Source organism: Electrophorus electricus, chromosome 3, assembly GCF_013358815.1.
Source record: "Electrophorus electricus isolate fEleEle1 chromosome 3, fEleEle1.pri, whole genome shotgun sequence".
Classification (NCBI taxonomy): domain Eukaryota; kingdom Metazoa; phylum Chordata; class Actinopteri; order Gymnotiformes; family Gymnotidae; genus Electrophorus; species Electrophorus electricus.
This window is the reverse complement of record NC_049537.1, coordinates 14,585,564-14,605,098: the sequence shown is the minus strand read 5'-3', so window position 1 is coordinate 14,605,098 and position 19,535 is coordinate 14,585,564. Positions and strand designations below refer to the sequence as shown.

The following is a 19,535-nucleotide window of genomic DNA, read 5'->3' as shown; positions in this document are numbered from 1 at the left end:
TAGGTCTCTCCATGGGTTTGGGAAGTCATGATTACTCTGATTACTCAACACAACAGAAAGGGGATTCACAGGATGCTACATTGCTACTCATTCTGGGGGGATATTCTTGCACGCTTGTGCTATATATATATATATATATATGTGTGTGTGTGCATAGATAGATAGATAGATAGATAGATAGATAGATAGATAGATAGATAGATAGATAGATAGATAGATAGATAGATAGATAGATAGATAGATAGATAGATAGATAGATAGATAGATAGATTACAAAGTGCTTGCACAGCTGATGAAGGACCTCTGTCCAAATATTTTGTTACTCTTGAAACTTTGTATCCTTCACTGAAATTATGATCTCTTTTACTACTTATGACATCTTTTACTACAGTACATTGCAGTTATTCACCTGGAATCTTTTTTGGATATGTACTATACACGTAATTTAGACTATATATATATATATATATATATATATATATATATATATATATATAATATATATATATATATATATGATATTATCATCTCTACATCTTTGAATACACTACATTGCAATTATATATATATATAATTGCAATGTAGTGTAGTCAAAGATGTAGAGATGATAATATCATAATTTTCCAGTGCCATCTCCTGGCCGATATATGTAATTGCAGCTACAGGAGACGTCTGAAGCTAACATTCCCCTATATTCAACATATTCATCGCTTTCGTGCACGTCATTATTTCCTCTTGAAGTTTATTTGTAGTGTTTCAATCAAATATTTGAAACGTGACTTTTATTTTGACTTTTTAAAAGTTACTGTTAAAATGGCCGGAAGTAATATGGTTGTGTAGCTAGCTAGTTAGCATAATTTGATAAGGAACATTAAAGGTAGTTAAACCTAGTTAGCTACCTAGGTTAACGCTAGCTCGGTTAGTCATTTATGTGTCAGTACAAAGAAAATGCCATTTAACGTATAGTGACTTTAGGTAGCGAATGTTCATGTCGTGTCTAAACCTGCATACTTAGCCCCGTGCACAACCTAAAGCTAGCTCGCTAGTAAACTGCTTGCAAATTTAGATATAACCATTAAGCTAGCTATCTTATCTATCCCTCACAACCGATTCGATTTTGATATTGATTTCTCTCCCACGCACCTAGCGTAATAGATCTGCCCTCTCATATGTAGTAATCTATAATGAAAATCGTGGACTACGCTGTGCTCTGTGTGACCTATGAACATCTCTAGTGAATTATTATTCAAACAGTACACAGGTTTAGCGGTTCTGACATAGCCAGATAAATGAAAATTTGGGTATCCCTTTGGCTGTCTATTCTCCAAATAGTGCTGGTAAGTGGGGGGGCTATTTTCTCGAACTGTCTGGTCATCTAATTATATTGTTACATTGTGTTCGCTCGTAAGTTCTAACATGCCAAGTTATGTAGCGAAAACAGTGTTCACCATGGTAACCTCGGATATATTAGTAACATGCATACACTCAGTAGCTAACCGCTAGCTAACTTGGACTGCTCCAGAGTAACTTTGCCATTCTTAAGAACGAAACATTTCATGTTTTGGGGAGTTTATGTATGTATGTATATATGTATGTATGTATTCATTTATTTATTATGAATATAATTGAAATTTGTTTTTATTCTGGAATAAAAATATTAGTTTAAAAATAGCCTTCGATTACCCTTTAGTTGTTTAATTTACTAAGTTTCTGTACAACACACTATACTGAAGTGCTTGAAAATATTTATATGTTCTTGCTGCTGATCTTGAATAGTATCTCACCTTGTAAATGCAACTCTCAGATACAACCCTAAGATTTTTAACCATTCTGAATTATAGGTGGCTCCGGCAATTGGTCAGTGTGGGTGATTTGATTGGTCCATGGCTCGAGTCCTAACACTTTCTCGTATCATTCATCATTGGCGTCCCCGGTGGGCAGAAACATCACTGGCCTGGGTCAGAAGCATGTCGTTATTAGAGGAGCGAGCCCGGGCTGTGTTTGCTGCCGCGGTAGAAGGAGTGCAGCCAGACAGTGTGGTCCACAGTGCTCTACAGCGACGTGGGGATGAGCTGCTTGTAGGGGACCGCAGTTTCAAGCTCAGCAATAACCTGCATCTGGTGGGCTTTGGCAAGGCTGTGCTGGGCATGGCAGCTGAGGCAGAGAGGCTTGTCGGGGACCACCTGGTTCGAGGGCTGATTAGTGTCCCTCACGGTGTCCAGGAAACACTGCAGCATCATGGGAAGCTGTGAGAATTAATTCCAGTTTGAAGTGCTTCTGTAATTTAGAATATTGTTATTGTTACAATGGCCTGTAGGTCATGACCTTGCAGATGATTGCAAATAGTCAAGTTTTAAGACATGAGTGTTATGCACAAAAAATAATTATGATTGACTTTGATGTAGTTGGTCTGAGATGGTCACACTGACTATAACTGTTGATATACCTGTTCAGGAACATGTTGCTTAAGAGCAGCAGTAGAATTAAAGTTATAGAAGGGGCCAAGCACAACCTGCCAGATACAGATGCCCAGAGGTCAGCTGAGGGGATCCGAAAACTTGTGAGTGCTCTTACTGAGGGAGATCTGCTACTTGTCCTCATCTCAGGTATTATATCTAACTAATAATCAACATCAAAACTTTAATCATAGCTACAGGTAAAGAAGGGCAGCAGCTTGCTCTCTTTTTTGGTACTTATGTATTTTTGGAAATACTTTAAATATGCACTCAAAAAATCGCTTCTCTTTTTTTAATTTTCACATTATAAAGTTTTCAGATGACTCGTATAGATACTGTGTAAATGTTGTTTATGATGCATGTCTTTATAGGTGGAGGCTCTGCTCTTTTACCTGCTCCGGTCCCACCAATAACATTACAGGAAAAACAGGACGTGACGCGTTGTCTGGCAGCTGCTGGAGCCACAATCCAGGAGTTAAACACAGTTCGGCGAGCCCTATCACTTTTGAAAGGTGGAGGCCTGGCACAGTGTGCCTATCCTGCTCAGGTAAAACTATATCCCATTTTCCTCCTAAAAAGAACTTTAAACAGTTTTCTTGCCATCATTATCAAACAGAGCACAGTATGTATCATGCCTAATTTATACAAAAGTTCTCAGCTAGAATCAGTTATACTGGCTGGGCATTAATTTTTGCTTACACACTCTTATTAAAACGCTTGGAATAAAAATGACAGCACCTCTGTTGCAAAAGACATTTACAGTCTAAATCTGCTGTATTTGTATAGTGCTTTTGCATTTAAAAATGGAGAAAGAGATCTTAGAGGTCATTTATTCACCTGGAATGCCATTTTACCTGTTTATTAGCTCAGCTTGGACTGGGTTTCTAAGTAGCTGCTGTTTTGCTGTCCCCTGGCTGATCTCAGATAGGATGTGAAAACTTGTCACAGTTATGGAAAGCCATGAATAAATTAGCTGGCAGATAATAGTTTTAGAAAGGGTAATTCTTCCAAACTTCAGTTACTGCATAACTATTTTGTGCTTTCTCTGAGGTGGTGGCTCTTATTCTTTCTGATGTCATTGGAGATCCTCTAGACCTCATAGCTAGCGGCCCAACAGTGCGGAGCGAGACGTGCCCACAGGAAGTTTGGGCCATCCTTGATCGCTATCACCTCTCTACCTCTGTCCCCGCATCTGTCAAAGAAGTTCTAAATAAATGTCCTTCCCAGTGGAGAGAGGAGAGAAAGGATGAGTGGGATGACAAAGATCACGTCCTAAACATGGTGATTGGCTCAAACACTATTGCTCTAGAGTGTGCTGGCCGTAAGGCCCGAGAGTTAGGCCTACATGCCGTGGTTCTGTCCCCAGGGGTGTGTGGTGAAGTTAGTGCTGTGGCCCGCCTGTATGGGCTGCTCTCTCGCTTTGCCTGTTCACAAGATAAGGAACCTCCTCCATCATTAGTAGCCCAGATCCTCCAGCTGGGGCCAGAGGTGGGAGTAGAGAGCTGGGACCTCCATCGCACAATGAAACTGTTAAGAGAGGGATGGGAGGAAGGCTGGTGCACCACGTGCCTGCTAGCTGGAGGCGAGCCCACTGTGCAGCTGATTGGGAAGGGCAGAGGGGGAAGGAACCAAGAGCTGGCACTGCGGGTAGGGTTGGAGCTAAGCAGAGGGATGGAGAAGAGTGCTGCCCTGTTCCTCAGTGGGGGAACTGACGGACAGGACGGCCCTACTGAGGCAGCTGGAGCAGTTAGTGATGGAGAGATGGAGGCAAAGGCCAAGAGTCAGGGACTGGATATTGATCGCTTCCTTACCAATAATGATTCATTCACATTTTTCTCACACCTTTCTGATGGGCAGAGCTTACTTCTGCCAGGGCTCACGGGTACAAACGTAATGGATGTTCATATAATGTTACTGCCACCTCCACCACCATCAAAGTAGTGGATCAAAAACACTGAGCTGGTGTGATATTTCCTCTTTTTATATGTAGAACAAACCGTTTGATTAAGCAAGACAGGTAATCAGGAATTTTATTCTTGAGATTGATAGCATTTAGCTGGCTGTGCCTAGTGCCATCTGGAAAGAAGTTCTATTATAAACATCAAGTTCACCTTATGTAGCTGAAGTTATAAGTTATTTTTAATATGTACTATTCAGTATGAATAATTATGGATCAAATATGTAACTCATCATTTACACCAAATTTGCTGAACAAGCTCACTCAAATGTATTATTAAAACCCAATCATAATAGGACTCATTTGTATGAGTGACCTTAATTTTCACAGCAGTTCTCAAGATCTGATATCTCACTCCATGTAGGACAGAGATTTTTTGACATATATGCAGGCACCTCTTGCATCACCATAAACAATTTGAACTGCAGTTGTCTGATTTATATAAATAGGCCAAACATAAGTAAATTTGCTGGTTGGCCAGAACAGGCAGACCTTAGATGAATCCATGAAGGTGGTTGCTCACTCCACTAGCCATGCATGTTTTAATACTCAAAATGTGTTTTTTACCCATCACAAGATATGTGAATGGAAGTAAAGCAAAGGTCTATCATATATGTGCAACATTCACTTCCTATGTTTAATGTGGAAGTTTATTTTACAAAAGTGGATACTATGTGAAATATACACTAATAGAAGTCTATGAATGAGTAAACAGCTTTAGTTTATCCATGTTATAACTAATGCTTGAAACTGAAGACAAATGTGGGCATGGAGAGAAATTTGTTGTTGATGAAAAGATCATACACTATATGGACAAAAATAGGCCTTGATATGGAGTTGGTCCCCCCGTTGCAGCTATAACAGCTTCCACTCTTCTGGTAAAGCTTTCTACAAGATTTTGAGGTGTGTGTGTGTGCGAATCTTTGCCCATTCATCCATAAGCATTTGTGAGCTCAGACACCGATGTTAGATGAGAGAGCTTGGTAATCTCCATTTTAGTTCATCTCAAAGGAGTTCAAAGGGGTAGAGACCAGGGCTCTGTGCCTTTATGGACCTTACTTTTTACACTATGGCACAGATATGTTGGGACAGAAAGGGGCCTTCCCCAAATGGTTCCCACAAAGTTGGAAGCATTCAACTGCCCAATTATACAATTGTCTTGGTATGCTGAAACACAAAGATTACTTTCACTTTAACCAAGGAGCCTAGGCCAACCCCTGAAAAATAAACCCCATAGCATTATCCCTCGTCCACCAAACTTTACAGATGTCACAGCAGGTAAACAACATTCTCCTGGCCAAACCCAGACTTGTCCATGAGATTGACAAAGAAGCATGATTTGTCACTCCACAGAACATATTTGCACTGCTCCAGAGTCCTGTGGCAGCATGCTTTACACCACTCCATCCAATGCTTGGTGATGTAAGGCTTGCATGCAAGGAAATCCATGGCATGAAGCTCCTGGCACACAGCATTTTTGTTGATGTTAATGCCAGTGGAGGTTTGGAACGCTGCAGTTACTGGGTCAGCAGAACATTGGTGACTTATGTGCCTTGGCACTCAGCAACCCTGCTCTGTAGCTTTATGTGGTCTGCCCCTTCAATAATACCACTCAGAGCTGATCATAGAACATGAAATTTCACAAAATGACTTGTTGCAATGATGACATCCTATTACAGTACCATGCTTGAATTCAGTGTGCTCATTAGAATGACCCCTTTTTCACAAATGTTTGTAAAGATACTGCAAGACTTGGTGCTTGATTTTTTAATACACCTGTTGCAAAGGGACTGAATGAAACAAATTCAGTGACTAAAAGGTGTGTTCCAATGCTTTTGTCCATATAGTGCAGTTTCAATTGGTTTAGTGTAGTCCCAAGGTGCTTGATATGAATTAAAGAGTTGCATGTGAACAGAACATGGCAGTGTAAGAGTGGCTGTTCAGTGACATACAAATATGACTAGCCGACCAAGTTTTATTGGCTAAGCTCAACAATGAGTCTCTATTCCAGTTTTTTGCTAATGCCATGGACGTGGCTATATTACAGGTCAAGATATCAGCAGTTATACCATTTACTTATTACAAGACTAGAAATAGCCACATAAGACGAGCCAATCCTGTTAGGGGCCCCAGATCACTGCACCACTATCATGTATAGTCAGCCTTGGGTTGTGGACACAGCTTCTCTTGTACATCTTCGCATGATAAGTTCTGGAAGGGTTCCTGGCACACTTCTGAATATGGTTAACTGGATCTGACCATTATTAACCCCCCCGTGGTCCATCCTGTATCTGATCATCTCAAGCCAGCCTGGAGATATACCACTCATGTGAAGCCAGCTAGTGTCCAGTCACTCATGATGTGTTTTCAGTGCTTCTCCTGCAGAACTGTCCCTGAAGCAGACAAACAGGAAAAGTAATACTGCTTTTGTTGTGTTGTTCATCAAAACTGGCTTTATTTTTTAATTATTACAAAGTTCACATTTTAAGAACCACTGATCCAGAAATTCAGAAAACTCCAATGTTTTCCTAAAGAAGTTTTTCCTACACATGTACATCCACACACCGGCAAAATTAAAGTCACTATTCAAGGTTAATTAAAACAAAGAAATGCCAATAAAGGAACAAGATTTATAGAGCAAGATTTGTTCATGTGGCATATCGAAGGTGATGCATGCCTCGCACAAGGTGCAAATACAGTTGATCTGAAGATACCTGTACCTGGAAGCAAAGAGATTCCTGGACACCTACCATCCACTCAGGTGAGGTGCCGTGTCAGGTGTGCCACCATTTTGTCCACCTGTTCCTAATTCAGAAAGACAGGACTGTGGGTCAACCAATTCATCATCAGTGTGCAAAGAGGTTGTACTCTTCCCATACATTAAAAAAGGGAAAACCACAAACCACATTTAGCAGGCCTTCGTATAGCCGGTCAGTGAGATCAAATGGGTTCTATGTCGGGAAGTGCCGTGGAACATTAATAGGCATTTAAAGTGAATACTGCCACGTCATACGGTTTGTCTAAATCCATTCTGAGCGGACTTCGATAGCCATTTATATTTGTGATGTAATACATGCTGTTTTTTAACTAGCTAGCTAGTTAATCATTAGTCTACAGCCATCATTAGCTAGATGTAGTTAGCTAGCTAGCCTTTTGTCAATGAAACGGAGGAATCTGTGTCCTAGCCAACCAAGTTAACCTAGCGAACTACAAAACATTTTAAAGCTAGATAGGTGATTTACTACCTAGACAGCTAGCTGCGGCAAACTCACCTTGTCTGTAGTACATATCGTTGACTGTATGCCCGTACACTTTCCAAGCAAAATGTATGGCGACTAGACTAAGGATGAGCCAACTAAATAGTATTTTGAACACCGCTACCCTCATGTCATTGGCCAACCAGTCATCAACAAACTCGGACAAAAAAGTCACCAGACTATCAACAATGCGAGACAAGAATTCGAAATCCCAAGGTTCGTCCATTATAGTTCAATGTAGCTACTAGCTTGCATTGCTAGGTAGGTATCGTTATTTCAGATCTGAAGGTAGATGAACAAGGGAGTACTCAGAAAACATGCAAATATTTAGCTACCTAGCTAATTAAAATTGCATTTAGGCATGGGGCAAAAAAAAAATTAAAAATAATGTAAACAAGCCCCAAACAATTTCTTCTTCGTCTGACCAGTTCATATTAAAATTCTAAACCGCTGACACTTTGTCGCCCCCTCTCGTACACATGAGCTTCTCCGTTACTCTATTAGCCCTTTTTATCCACGTAATTTGTTCTTAAGACTGATTCCGGTATAATTTTCATCCTACCTTTACCTAGGAGTCAGGTGTAAGGACTCAATTATGGGCCAGTCGATTGAACTAATTGTCCACGAACTACAAATCCATGGACTGTGGTTGAATTGAAGCACCAGAAAAGAGTGTCATAGTTGTACACTAATCTGTGACTAGCTCAGTCATATCTTTAAATTTAATTATAAAAAGTAGCTGTTGTTTATAGAGAAGGCCTGTTCTTTATTTAATGCATTTTTTGTGGTTACTTTTATGGTGTATGATGACAGCTGTGGATTAAAGCTCTGGAAAAGAGATTTTCAAAAAAACTTTTCAAAACATCATTGTCCTGACCGCAAAAAGTAACAACAACAAAAGTTTAGGTGAGCAACAGCCATGTTCTGTACAATTTAGACCCAAAGAATTAGTACTCAAGAAAAAAAAAAAGGTGCAACATAGTGGTATAGATCTGTAGTTGGAAGGAGTTTGGCCATTGTGGGGGCCTTTAAGTCCTGTACTGTGCTGCCTTGTGTTAGCCAGCCTGGATGTTAGTTTGTTTAGCCAATGGGCATGCATCATGTCAGGCCCAGGTGTGTCCCTGTTCTTAATATTTGTGACCTGCTTTTGGACATCTGTTGTTGTAATGCTGACTGGCTCCTGCTTGGGGACATCATGATGTGTTTTCAGATCTGTTAACCACTGAGTACTGGTGTTGTATGATAATTCATATTCCCATGTGCTCTTCTAGTACATTATAGCCTTTAATGACCTCCTCAGTTATTTATCCTCTCTTATTAACAAAAGGAAGACAATGTAATGGCAAGAGTTCTCTTTCAAACATAGCTGATGTGTGAGTGTTATTGCTGTGCCAATAAGTCTGTTTACTATGAACATGTTTCCACTAAGTTCACTGATATAGTTAATTACCTTATCCTGTACACTCTCATTTGAGATCTGTTAGACATGTGGGTGTTTTTTATAAGAACTGCAAAGTACTTGTCCTTTATTTTAAGGATCTTGTCAATCGAGGCGATGTCTGAGCTGGCATGACTATCTCTTTGTTCTCTTATGTTTCAGAGGTAGGTGACTCTTAGACTCTTACTGGTGTGCAGTGTTTTACGTAGATATGAAAATCACCACGTGGTTTTGAAAAGGTGAACTGATGAAGGATGTAACGTAAATGTTTATTTTCCATGATATGAAGTCTTTCCCCACCCACATGGAAGATTTAAGATGATATTTTTTTTTCTTAAAGCAAAATAAAATACATACACACACACACACACACACACAGATAAAACATCACAATGTGGTCAATATATATGTGTATCAATTCATTTTTGTGGAAAAATAAGTTACCATGCCTGGGAGTTGACAGCAGCTGTGCTCCTCCCGGTCACCTCTGCTACTATCTGTGCTTTCCATATTCTCCATCCTCCGCTGCGTGGTGCGTATTGATGAGCATGCTGTTTGTGAGCATGTTGCTTGGAGATCCACCAACAGGCATGGGTGCTGTGTGGTCGGCTCCTCCAGACCTGGCAGCTTCAACCACGGAGAGCAAGTGCCACACTACCAGGAGCCCCGACTGTCTCTGCTTCACTGCTCACTGCTGCTGACAGCTTGACTTGTGTCCAGCGTTTCAGTCACTGTGAGGAAATCTGGCAAGCATTTGGTTTTGCCGCTGAGCCAGAACTCGTGCACTTGTGTTCAGACCCCACCGTTACCAAAAGCTGCTTTTTTTCCTGTCATGTCGACTTGGCTGACAGTGACAGATTTGGGCTGGATGGTTGCAATTTCCCAGTCGTCAGGAGTGCCATGTGAGGTTTGGTGGATTACACCTATTCATGGCAGTGACACCAACGAACCAGTGTAAATGAAGGCAGTGAGATATTTCCCAGCTACATGGCACTCAATCTACAGTCTGTGATGGCAGCTGATCTTCACAGGTGCATTGGCTTAGGTTTGTCGCATTGATTGACCTGGTGTTCATCTTAAGTCCTGCACCAACAGGTTTATCTGCTGGCCCCTCAGCCACCTTCTCTCTGGAACCAGCCACTTGGCTAAATGTACTTGTCTGCAATGTCGCTGAAGGACTGTTAAGTCGTTGTGCTGTTATAATGGGATTTGCAGCACTTTTCCCCTCAGCATCACGCATAGATGTGTCACGGTGACAGCAGCTACTTGCAGCTGTGAAGGTGGCTGTACTGTTGTAACGTCGAAGGTGGATGCATGTTGTCTTTGCCGCCACCATGCTATATGTTGGCACTGAAGTTGCACTTTCTGCTCCCATCGTGTCTCTCTCACTAGGAGAGTCCTCGCTGTGCTCCTTTTTGCTCTCCTGGCTGGCCCACTCTCAAATTCAGTGGACAATGGCACTATATACATGCGCGCACACACACACACACACCCAGATATGTATATATGCATAGTGTGTGTACAATACTGTGCACAAGTCTTAGGCCACCATTAGATTTGTTGTTTTAGCAATGGTTGACACTTTTGGCCCCTCCTATCATCCTTATATTTATGATTACCCTGTCTCGTGTTTTGCCTCCATGTTTTGTTTTCTCCGCCTTTCAGAGGGTGGAACTTGTGTGTGTTAAATCTAGCCTCCATTTGTTAATTGTATGTCATCGTGTGCTTTTGTTTGTTTATTATGTATTCCCAGGCTCTATGTGTTGGCGCTATGATCCTGGACTGTTACAACGATTATGATTCTGGAATTGCCCACAATAAATCTTGTGCTTCTCCACACGTGTCCACCTCCTTAAGGCTTGATGTTACAATGGTCTAATGCCCATATATAATTATTTCTCAGTTGTTGTTTTTTAAGATCCAAACAGAAAGTACAGGAAATATGTACACAGAATTTAAAAAATCACAATTTTCAGAACAAAATGGCTTCTAAAGGCAAACGTCAGTATTTAGTGTTGCCTCCCTTAACACTAAGCACATCTTAAGCTTTTTTGGGGAGACTGTCCTGAAGTGTTCTAGCATATAATACCAGGCTTTTTTTTTAGCACTTCACAGAGTTCATCTGTAGCTTTAGATTTACTTTTCCTACTATTGCTCAAGTGTAAGGAGAGGTCACACTAAATACTTGTCACTGTAACGTCTAGAAGCTATTATTTCCTATGATGGTGCATTATGCCTCTTAGGTGAGTGATGGACGTCCAGCTTTCAATTAATCAATTTACTTCAAGCTTAATTAACTTCATCCACAGAGAAAAGCACACATGCTTGCTTATGGTTTGGTAATGGATATCCTGTGATGGCTAGCTTTTTAGAGCAGTTTCTTGAAGAGATTGGCAGAGATGGAACAAAACATTTGATAAAATACAGAAAAACTTCAAAGCTGTGCTCAAATTATTTTTTAGTAATGATTTTTTAAAGGTTTTCCCCAATCTGATTTAGCTGCTCAAAGACTAAACTTTGATGAATATTAAAATTTAACAATAAGAATATTTTACTTTAAACTAAATTGCTTCATATTAATAAATACTCATTGGAGACATATATTTCAGTTATAGGCTGGGGCACTTTTTATATTATATTCTGACTTTTATCTTTAAAATATTACATTAGCTTGTTTTCAAAATTATTTTAATAAGGACATTGTAAATAAGTGAACATGGAGAGAGGCTAAATATTGCTATTTTTATTTAGCTACTTCGGCTTAATAAAAAGATCAGTATACAGTGTCATTTTTAAAATACAGCTTTTTGTTGTTTATCCTCTCATCATACCACCTGTGGCCACCAGATGTTGGCTTCCATAGAATTCTGACTTCTCCTCTCCCTTTGTGTCATCCTCTTGTCTCTTTCCCAGCATTAGCTCTTCACTCCTTCACAAGCTTCAGACAGTCAAAATTTCTGCTGCTCATCTTCAAACTCGTATTCAGTCACACCCACACATTACACCCACTCTCCAAACCTGTTAAGGCTTCCTGTTAAGTACCACATACATTTCATTATCGACAGTTCTCACAATCTTGCACCTTCTCATCTCTCCGGTCTTCTTCACTCCAAGAATAACTTTCTCATCTATCTGACCTTCGTCAACCTCTCAGGTCTTCTTCAACTGGGTCCTTTAATCAAGTTTTTGTGCAATAATAATTTTTTTAGCCCCAAACATAGAACACAACTAGTCACAGGAAAACAGAGAAAAAATACAACTGTCCCCCTTCACCCTCTTACCCACTTAGCCCCACCCCCATCCAGGGCCACCTAGTTTGCTGAGCATTAAACAGATAATACATTTACACACATATACATGCACTTCTGCATACATTGGTTGCACTAAGCATCAGCCCTGATAATGGCATTGTCATATCATTTAAGTCACATCTGACCACATTCAGTAATCTGAGTTATATGAAATGTCATATGTTATATGAAATTAAATCTAGCACTCAAACCCTCCAGGGGAAGAATTTTTTGATTTCCTTAGGTCAATTGTGGGTGGCTCATTACCAGTCCAGTTAATCAAAATACACTTACAGGCCACAAACAATAACTTGTAGGATGTATATTTGGTGTGGTGTGAGATTACCATTGTCTTGAACCATACCAAGTATAAAAAATCAAGGATGCATTTCTATGGTTCCTCAACTTTGGAAAAGGGTGACAAACCATAGTAAGTAACATTTATTTATAAAGCACATTAACACAACTTACATTGACCAAAGGCCTATACACTGAAAATAAGGAACTAAGAGACAAATGCAATCATCAGTAGCAAACACAAAATTACATATAACATTGCTATTGTCTCATAATCTAGTTAAAATTAAGTTATATGAGTACATTTTAAGAGTTGATTTAAAAGCAGAAACAGAAGAGGCTTGGTGAATAGTAAATGGTAATATGCTACACAATCTCAGTGCATAGACAGCGAATGCACAGTCACCTGCAAGCTTCAGATGTGCCCTCAGTACAGCTGAGTTCTTCTCCATTTTCTTGCTTTATAGTCCATCACAGAATGCTTAGAGACTACTTGTGATTATAATATTCCCTTAGAACATGAATAATTGCCTGCAGTCTTCAGCAAAACCTGCACCTCACTGCTGTGAGTGCTGTAAGTGTCTGCTGTGACCATCTATTACTCAAAACACCGCAGGCCCAAGCATGCTGAAACCATGGCAATATAAAGGGAATGTAATCAGCCTGTCAGTCAATCACATCATCCATGTTCATGGACAAGCCTTCAGAAGCATACAGACACTCCCTGTCAACAAAATAAAAGTATCTTATCACAGGGTGACTCCTCCCTCAATGTCCACATTGAGTATCCTGTCAACAAAAGCAGGACACAAAAGCAAACACACAGCAAAAACAAAATAAGGGCAAGACATGCTAACATTAATAATATTACATCCTATGATGTAACAATACCAGAAGATAACCTGCATACACCAATAGGTTGAGTACATTAAGTTGAAACAGTTACTGTTCTACTGGTGTACAGCTGGCCTTCATCAACTGAACAAGAGAGCCCTAGTAGAAGCCAAAAGAAACAACCTGATACTAGTAAAAATCAATATCTTTTTTATCCTGTTGAAATGTACTGGAATTCCCCCTGGGGTTGAAACAAGAATCACATAGCATTTGGGTTATAAACACAAGGGTTTAGGCTATAAATAGATCAAATGTTCCATGGTTTCACAGTATAATGCAATCCAGCTGAAAATATACATGGTCCCCCCCTAATGGTACATTGATACCAGAGGACCTTAGAAAAAGGTAAAGTACCCAGAATTGCTTTTGTCTGTGTTGTTCCAATTTTTGAAAGTCAGATCATCTTAAATAAGATTAGCTTTGCTACTGTTTTCTCTTGTCTGTATAACCCTAAGACATTTATTGTTACAATGTAACAGTTGTAGTGTTATTGTCATGAATTTCAGACACTTATTGTCAAAATTCAGCTGTAAGTGCGTTTCAAGTATGTATACTGTAGATATGATACATAAAGATTAGATTTAAATCCAGAAATATTTATATATGTCAACAACATATATAAATCACTTATCATAGCTGTCATAGGATAAAATCACTGAACTGTCATTTGCCCAAACCTGTATAGACTATTCCTAGATTTCAGTCAAGATACAGTATGGTACCCACTCCTGTAGTGTAGTGCAGTTTTTAAGCATGTAAAGAAAATGGTTTCAAAACCATGCACACTATTTTGCAACTAAAAGTAAAGGAAATGTTTGCAAAATACAGCATCAGGTGAATTCCCCACCTGCCCTACATATAGCTACCTTTCAACCTACAGATTCTCCTCTACTTATTTGTTTATGTAAAAATGTCCTAAATCAAAAACAACCACAAACCAATAAATCCAAGAGCATTAACTTCTGTATTTTTATATATATATATATATATATATATATATATATATATATATATATATATATATATATATATATATATAATTATTATTATATTATTCCATCAACAGTATTTTTTGCCTTTAACGGTAGATGTGGTTTCCTTTTTTTGGTGACTCATCAACTTTGAAAAACTTTTTTCATTTGTTAAAAAGTTTATTTGTGGTTTTAATTTAAAAAATGGTAAATATATTAAGAAGCATCCAGTCAGACTAATTTTGAAGTGCTACTAAACTAGTTTTTAAAAGCTTTAACATTTTTCTACATTTTATAAATGCAATATCCTGAGGAAGCATTCTCTGCTCTTGTGACGTTATGCCACTTTGAGTAGATTCTTGTAAAGAGGTGTTTTTTTTCCAGAGCTTTGTGTATGACTCATTAAAAGGATTTAAGGAGCATTTCAAGTGTGGTTCATATTTAGGCTAACATTGGTTAAAAGCGGCTGAATAGGGGAAAAAAGGCAAATTTTTAAGTTGAAGGAAATTCCTCGTTAAACTATATAACAAGTGCTGGAAAATAATAAGGGATGTGATGATAATGGTGAATAACATATAAAGGAATTATCACTCACATAGTTAAGATTATAGCAGTGTATGTCTGCACCTTCACTGAAATGTAGAACTGAATGTAACTTTAAAGGCCCATGATTAAAATTTATAGACATTATGACCTATGTACAATTGTGTACAACTTGAGCAATTGGGGGTTAAGGGCCTTAACATACAAATAGACGTATTGCCTTAAAATAATATGTATGTGCCTTCCAGGTTCATCTCAACTCATATTCATTTATACTGCAGCAGGACAGCATAATTGCGTAGGCCATACGTTTACTGAAAAAGTCACATTTTAAACAGTGACACATTTATATTAATTGGTCTGACTGGCCAGGGGAAAGGTAAGTCTATAAAAAATGACAAGCCTTAGTTTTCAATGGTACCCACAGACAATCATTATTATTATTATTAGTAGTAGTAGTAGTAGTCGTAGTAGTGTTCATTTTCATGTTTATGTCTCTTCCATCTTTACTCTGGTCTCCCTCGTCTCTCCTCTTACTTTAGCCAATATCCTTACAGTGGACATCTCCCCCAAAAAGTCTTATATTAACTATAAATTACTCCCCTTAACTTTTTTAAGTAACCCATTGTATTTTCTTTTTTACAATAAAGAATGAATAACAATGAATATATTATATTAGTCAACATATTAGCATTAGCCATTATTAGCATTAGCCATACATGATTTATGTATTTCCAAAACATTCTGTATCTCTGGAATACTTTCTGCACTGCAATTGTTGTTCAACATCTTTTTAAAATATAAAAAAAACCCAACATTTTTAACACATTTTAAATATAACTGCAATGCACTGTTACTCCTGGGAATCTCCCCCACATGGCTGCAGTACAGAAATGTCATGGGGTGGAGACCAACTCTGAAAAAAAAAGCCTTGATAAACATCTTACTTATCATTTTTTTCATGTGGCTGTTTTTCAGTCTTTAAGGGCAGCACAGATTTTATGTTCTAGTTAAACCAGTGTTACCATGCTTTGGCACACATTTCAGTTCCTCTCTGGCTTCTCATTTGTGTTTTGGCTCTTAATGTTTCATCAAGCTAATGCTGAAATTGTCTGTGAACCAGGCAAGTATAAGATGACAACAACTGCAGCATGGATACTGTTGTCAGTTAATGGAAGGTATATGCAGGTTCTTAATTATTTGGATATGTCTTTTACAGGTAATAAGGTGACAATGAAAAGGGACAAGTGTGAGCCCTGCGGTGAAAATCAGTACCGACCATCTCGCGGATCATTTGCAGAGTGTCTTAACTGCTCTCCTTGTGGTAGGTCCAGTAAGATTCTAACAGTGTGAATTGACTTCCAATTTTATTTTTAATAATTATATTTTTTTGCCAGTATTACATAACCTAATTGTCACACTTGTGGTTTCTTTGTCTGGTCTAATTTCCTTTTTGATAGTTTGGGTTTGGAGTAATGAAATAGGATCACATTGTTTAAGCAATTTCTGCCTAATAAATGCAACTAAAGACTGCATGGGCTAACAATGCATGTGAACAGCATACAAAGAACAGCTACACTGCCTTTTCACAGAGTACCTTAAAGTAAAAACAGTCACTTATTTTCCAATGTGTTGCTATTTCTCCTTATTTGGAAGATATCTGTACTGTTTTATACACATACACTTTACATAATAAAAATATCTACTAATGTTTTAGTGCACTCACAGAGGTAAAATAAAGACAAGTTCTTCAAGTGTCTTCCTAAATTTGTCAAATGAACAGCCAAATCTGTGTTTCCTCTGCTTCTATTGCACTGATGTTTGACTATTTTTATTTTTTCTTGTAGCCCGGTATAGTGAGTTAGCTTCACCCTGCACACCAACTAAAAATACTCTGTGTCATTGTCGTAAGGGCTTCAAATATGTGTCAGGGATGTGTGTGTGCGACAAGGGCTCAGGACTTCAGAAATCAGGTAAGCAAAAATAACAAATGTGTCTCTATAAATATATTAATAGATTTTAAGTAAAGTAACTTTTTTGGCCAAATTCAGAAGACATCTGTTAAAGCTTTTTCACAGGATTTAACTGGCCCATGTTCTTTCACTTAAGTTTGTACTTTATGGTGTTTTTTTTTTTAAGGAGAGGTGGACATTTGTATGAAATGTGAATATGGAACCTTCACTAACACCTCTGACTCAACATGTCAACCATGGTCAAAGTATGTTGTTTCACGTACTCACATAAAAAAAAATTTGTAACCATATTGGAATTTGATTCTATGAGCTATTGTGTTGTTTCCATATACAAAAGGTCTGTAAAAACCATATAAGAATAACAATAACAATATAAGAATAAGTATTAAAAAAATAAAATAAATGTTTTATAATAAAGGACATACATAAACTCCTGATCATGTCCTACTTTATAGAACTTTTTCATATGGATGTTTGCCACCTTTAAAGTGTTTTTCTCTTGTATAAAAACTCTAATCCTTTCTTTTTCCCTCTTTATGACTGAGTATTCTGCTTTTTAAGTCTGTTAAAAGCCCTTCTTGCCTTCTGTGGGTTTCTTTTTTTAGGTGTGATCAGAGTGGTGAAAAAATTCCTGGAAATAATACAGCTGATGTTGTCTGTAAAAATGCAACCAAACCAGAAGTAACGACAGTCACAAGTTCTGTCACCTCCATTATCTTTGTGCCACAGATGTCCACCAACACCTCTGTGGCTTGGACCACTCCAAGCAACCCTCTTACAGATACTACATCTGCACACCCAAACAGCAAGAAATATGGCCTATGTAATCTCCTTTTACTGCTAATGTGACTATAACATTAGTACCCCGTGTACGTACATTAGTAAATTCTGATGCTGACTTTTTTTAAAAATTATTACAGGGCTGGGACCACTGGGAGCCCTTTTGGCTCTCGTCTTCATACAATTTGTGATCATCCAGATGAAACCCACCAATTGCTTTCATAAAAAGAAGCAACAGATTATTCTCCAAGGTAGGGTACTACCAGGTTTTGAAATATACTGACAAAAATGTAGATGAAGTGTGTTTCTGTACATATATGCACCTTTAATGTGGGTTAATTCTCTCCTGTCTCTTCAGATAGCACATGCAGAAAACCAGTTGAAGAATCAGGGGAGAAATTCCTTCTGCCTTTTGTCTAATGCTAAAATCAACCTCTTTTTATGCCAAAAATACAGTCCAGGCAATCTATATTGTCCTTTTAATTAAAAGTCAGCTGTAGGTATTGTATACCAATGCAACCAATGTTTTAACTGCATACTTTATATTGTCATTAGATATTATAAAGGGCAGGGGGTATACTTTCTATACTGTGTGATAGTAATCCTAAGTGTAGGATGTGATTAAAAATAATTTTAAATTGAATGTGTAAGTAAGGTCACATAAATTTGTACATTTTTCTATATTTTAGCCATATAATAGGGATTTGGGGGAGTATTTCTAAATAGTTCTTGAGAATGTTTCTTAATTCCTCTTCTGCAATCTGTGTTATGTGATGGCTCCTGAGAATTATTTGTTTAGAGTTTTAGACTTCATATTTTGAGACTGATTTATATACAACATATTGCAAATAGAATAAATATCTATATGTATAATAAATAATATATTTCCCGTAAAATAGGTATTTTTGTTATTATGCTGTATGTTATTTCTTGCCAGTACTCTACTTCATGCGCGTTTATCGTATAATCGAGATAGTTCCGTTGATGGCCCCCAGTGTTTCACAATCAACGCCTTTGCAGGCAAATGACGACTGTTCTGACGGGCAGTTCTCCGTATGTAGGTGTCCCTCCTACCTGGAGTAGTTTTTTTTTTTTTTTTCCGAGAGCACGTTCATTTCCTTCCGTTTTTCAGAACAGTAGTACTGTGGTTGAGAAGGTGGATGTCATGTGGTATCATGTACTGGCAGTTTGTGTTAACGTTTGAAGATGTGCTCATTTCTGTTAATGATCTGGAACATATGCAGTTCTACGCAGGAAAGCAAAAATGCTCACGAAATACTATGGCACTTCAACAAAAGGGAAATCTGGCGACCTGCTAAAGCAGGTGTTTCAAAAAAAATTCCTCGTGGGGCTGATAATGCCTTAATTCGGCCCACCAAATGAATTTAGATCGTTTTAAATTAAAATCATATTGTAGATCATCATTTAATTAAAAAATACCGTATTCCAAACGGAAAACGTTTATTGTTGTATTCTCTGTTATTCTACTAGGGGGCAATATAGAGTAATAAATGCCGAGCCAGATTAGGCTACTGAGAAAACATTTTGTCAGCAAACTAAGAATATAAGCAAGTCTCTTTCCAAAAGATTTATTTTTAAAAAGTGCGTGTGCTCTGTAAGCGACTGTAAATAATAACACCACTTTAACTTGTTTTTTTTTGTAACAATACTATTATGCT

The 19,535-nt window shown here is 38.2% G+C and overlaps 3 protein-coding genes across 4 annotated transcripts; 2 read left to right on the top strand and 1 right to left on the bottom strand.

Moving 5' to 3' along the window:
• Positions 1 to 813: 813 nt before the first annotated feature.
• glyctk (glycerate kinase) lies at positions 814 to 4,711 on the top strand. Its single transcript, XM_026997052.2, has 5 exons — positions 814 to 1,337; positions 1,842 to 2,248; positions 2,455 to 2,606; positions 2,828 to 3,003; positions 3,507 to 4,711. The coding sequence occupies exons 2-5, from the start codon at positions 1,884 to 1,886 to the stop codon at positions 4,395 to 4,397; spliced, it is 1,584 nt and encodes a 527-aa protein (XP_026852853.2). The 5' UTR covers positions 814 to 1,337; positions 1,842 to 1,883; the 3' UTR covers positions 4,398 to 4,711.
• Positions 4,712 to 6,368: 1,657 nt separating this feature from the next.
• Positions 6,369 to 8,120, bottom strand: tcta (T cell leukemia translocation altered). Its single transcript, XM_035524470.1, has 3 exons — positions 7,686 to 8,120; positions 7,164 to 7,218; positions 6,369 to 6,806 (listed from the first exon to the last, which is right to left on the bottom strand). Exons 1-3 carry the CDS (start codon positions 7,894 to 7,896, stop codon positions 6,764 to 6,766), a joined length of 309 nt encoding a protein of 102 aa, XP_035380363.1. The 5' UTR covers positions 7,897 to 8,120; the 3' UTR covers positions 6,369 to 6,763.
• A 7,980-nt stretch (positions 8,121 to 16,100) lies between these two features.
• si:ch73-361p23.3 (tumor necrosis factor receptor superfamily member 4) lies at positions 16,101 to 18,741 on the top strand. Of its 2 annotated transcripts, none has more exons than XM_026996421.2 (7): positions 16,101 to 16,226; positions 16,323 to 16,427; positions 16,951 to 17,076; positions 17,246 to 17,321; positions 17,682 to 17,899; positions 17,997 to 18,107; positions 18,215 to 18,741. In XM_026996421.2, the coding sequence occupies exons 1-7, from the start codon at positions 16,130 to 16,132 to the stop codon at positions 18,274 to 18,276; spliced, it is 795 nt and encodes a 264-aa protein (XP_026852222.2). In that variant the 5' UTR covers positions 16,101 to 16,129; the 3' UTR covers positions 18,277 to 18,741. The 2 variants fall into 2 exon arrangements, with proteins under 2 accessions (XP_026852222.2, XP_026852221.2); XM_026996420.2 differs by having other exon boundaries at positions 17,243 to 17,321.
• The last annotated feature ends 794 nt before the right edge of the window (positions 18,742 to 19,535 follow it).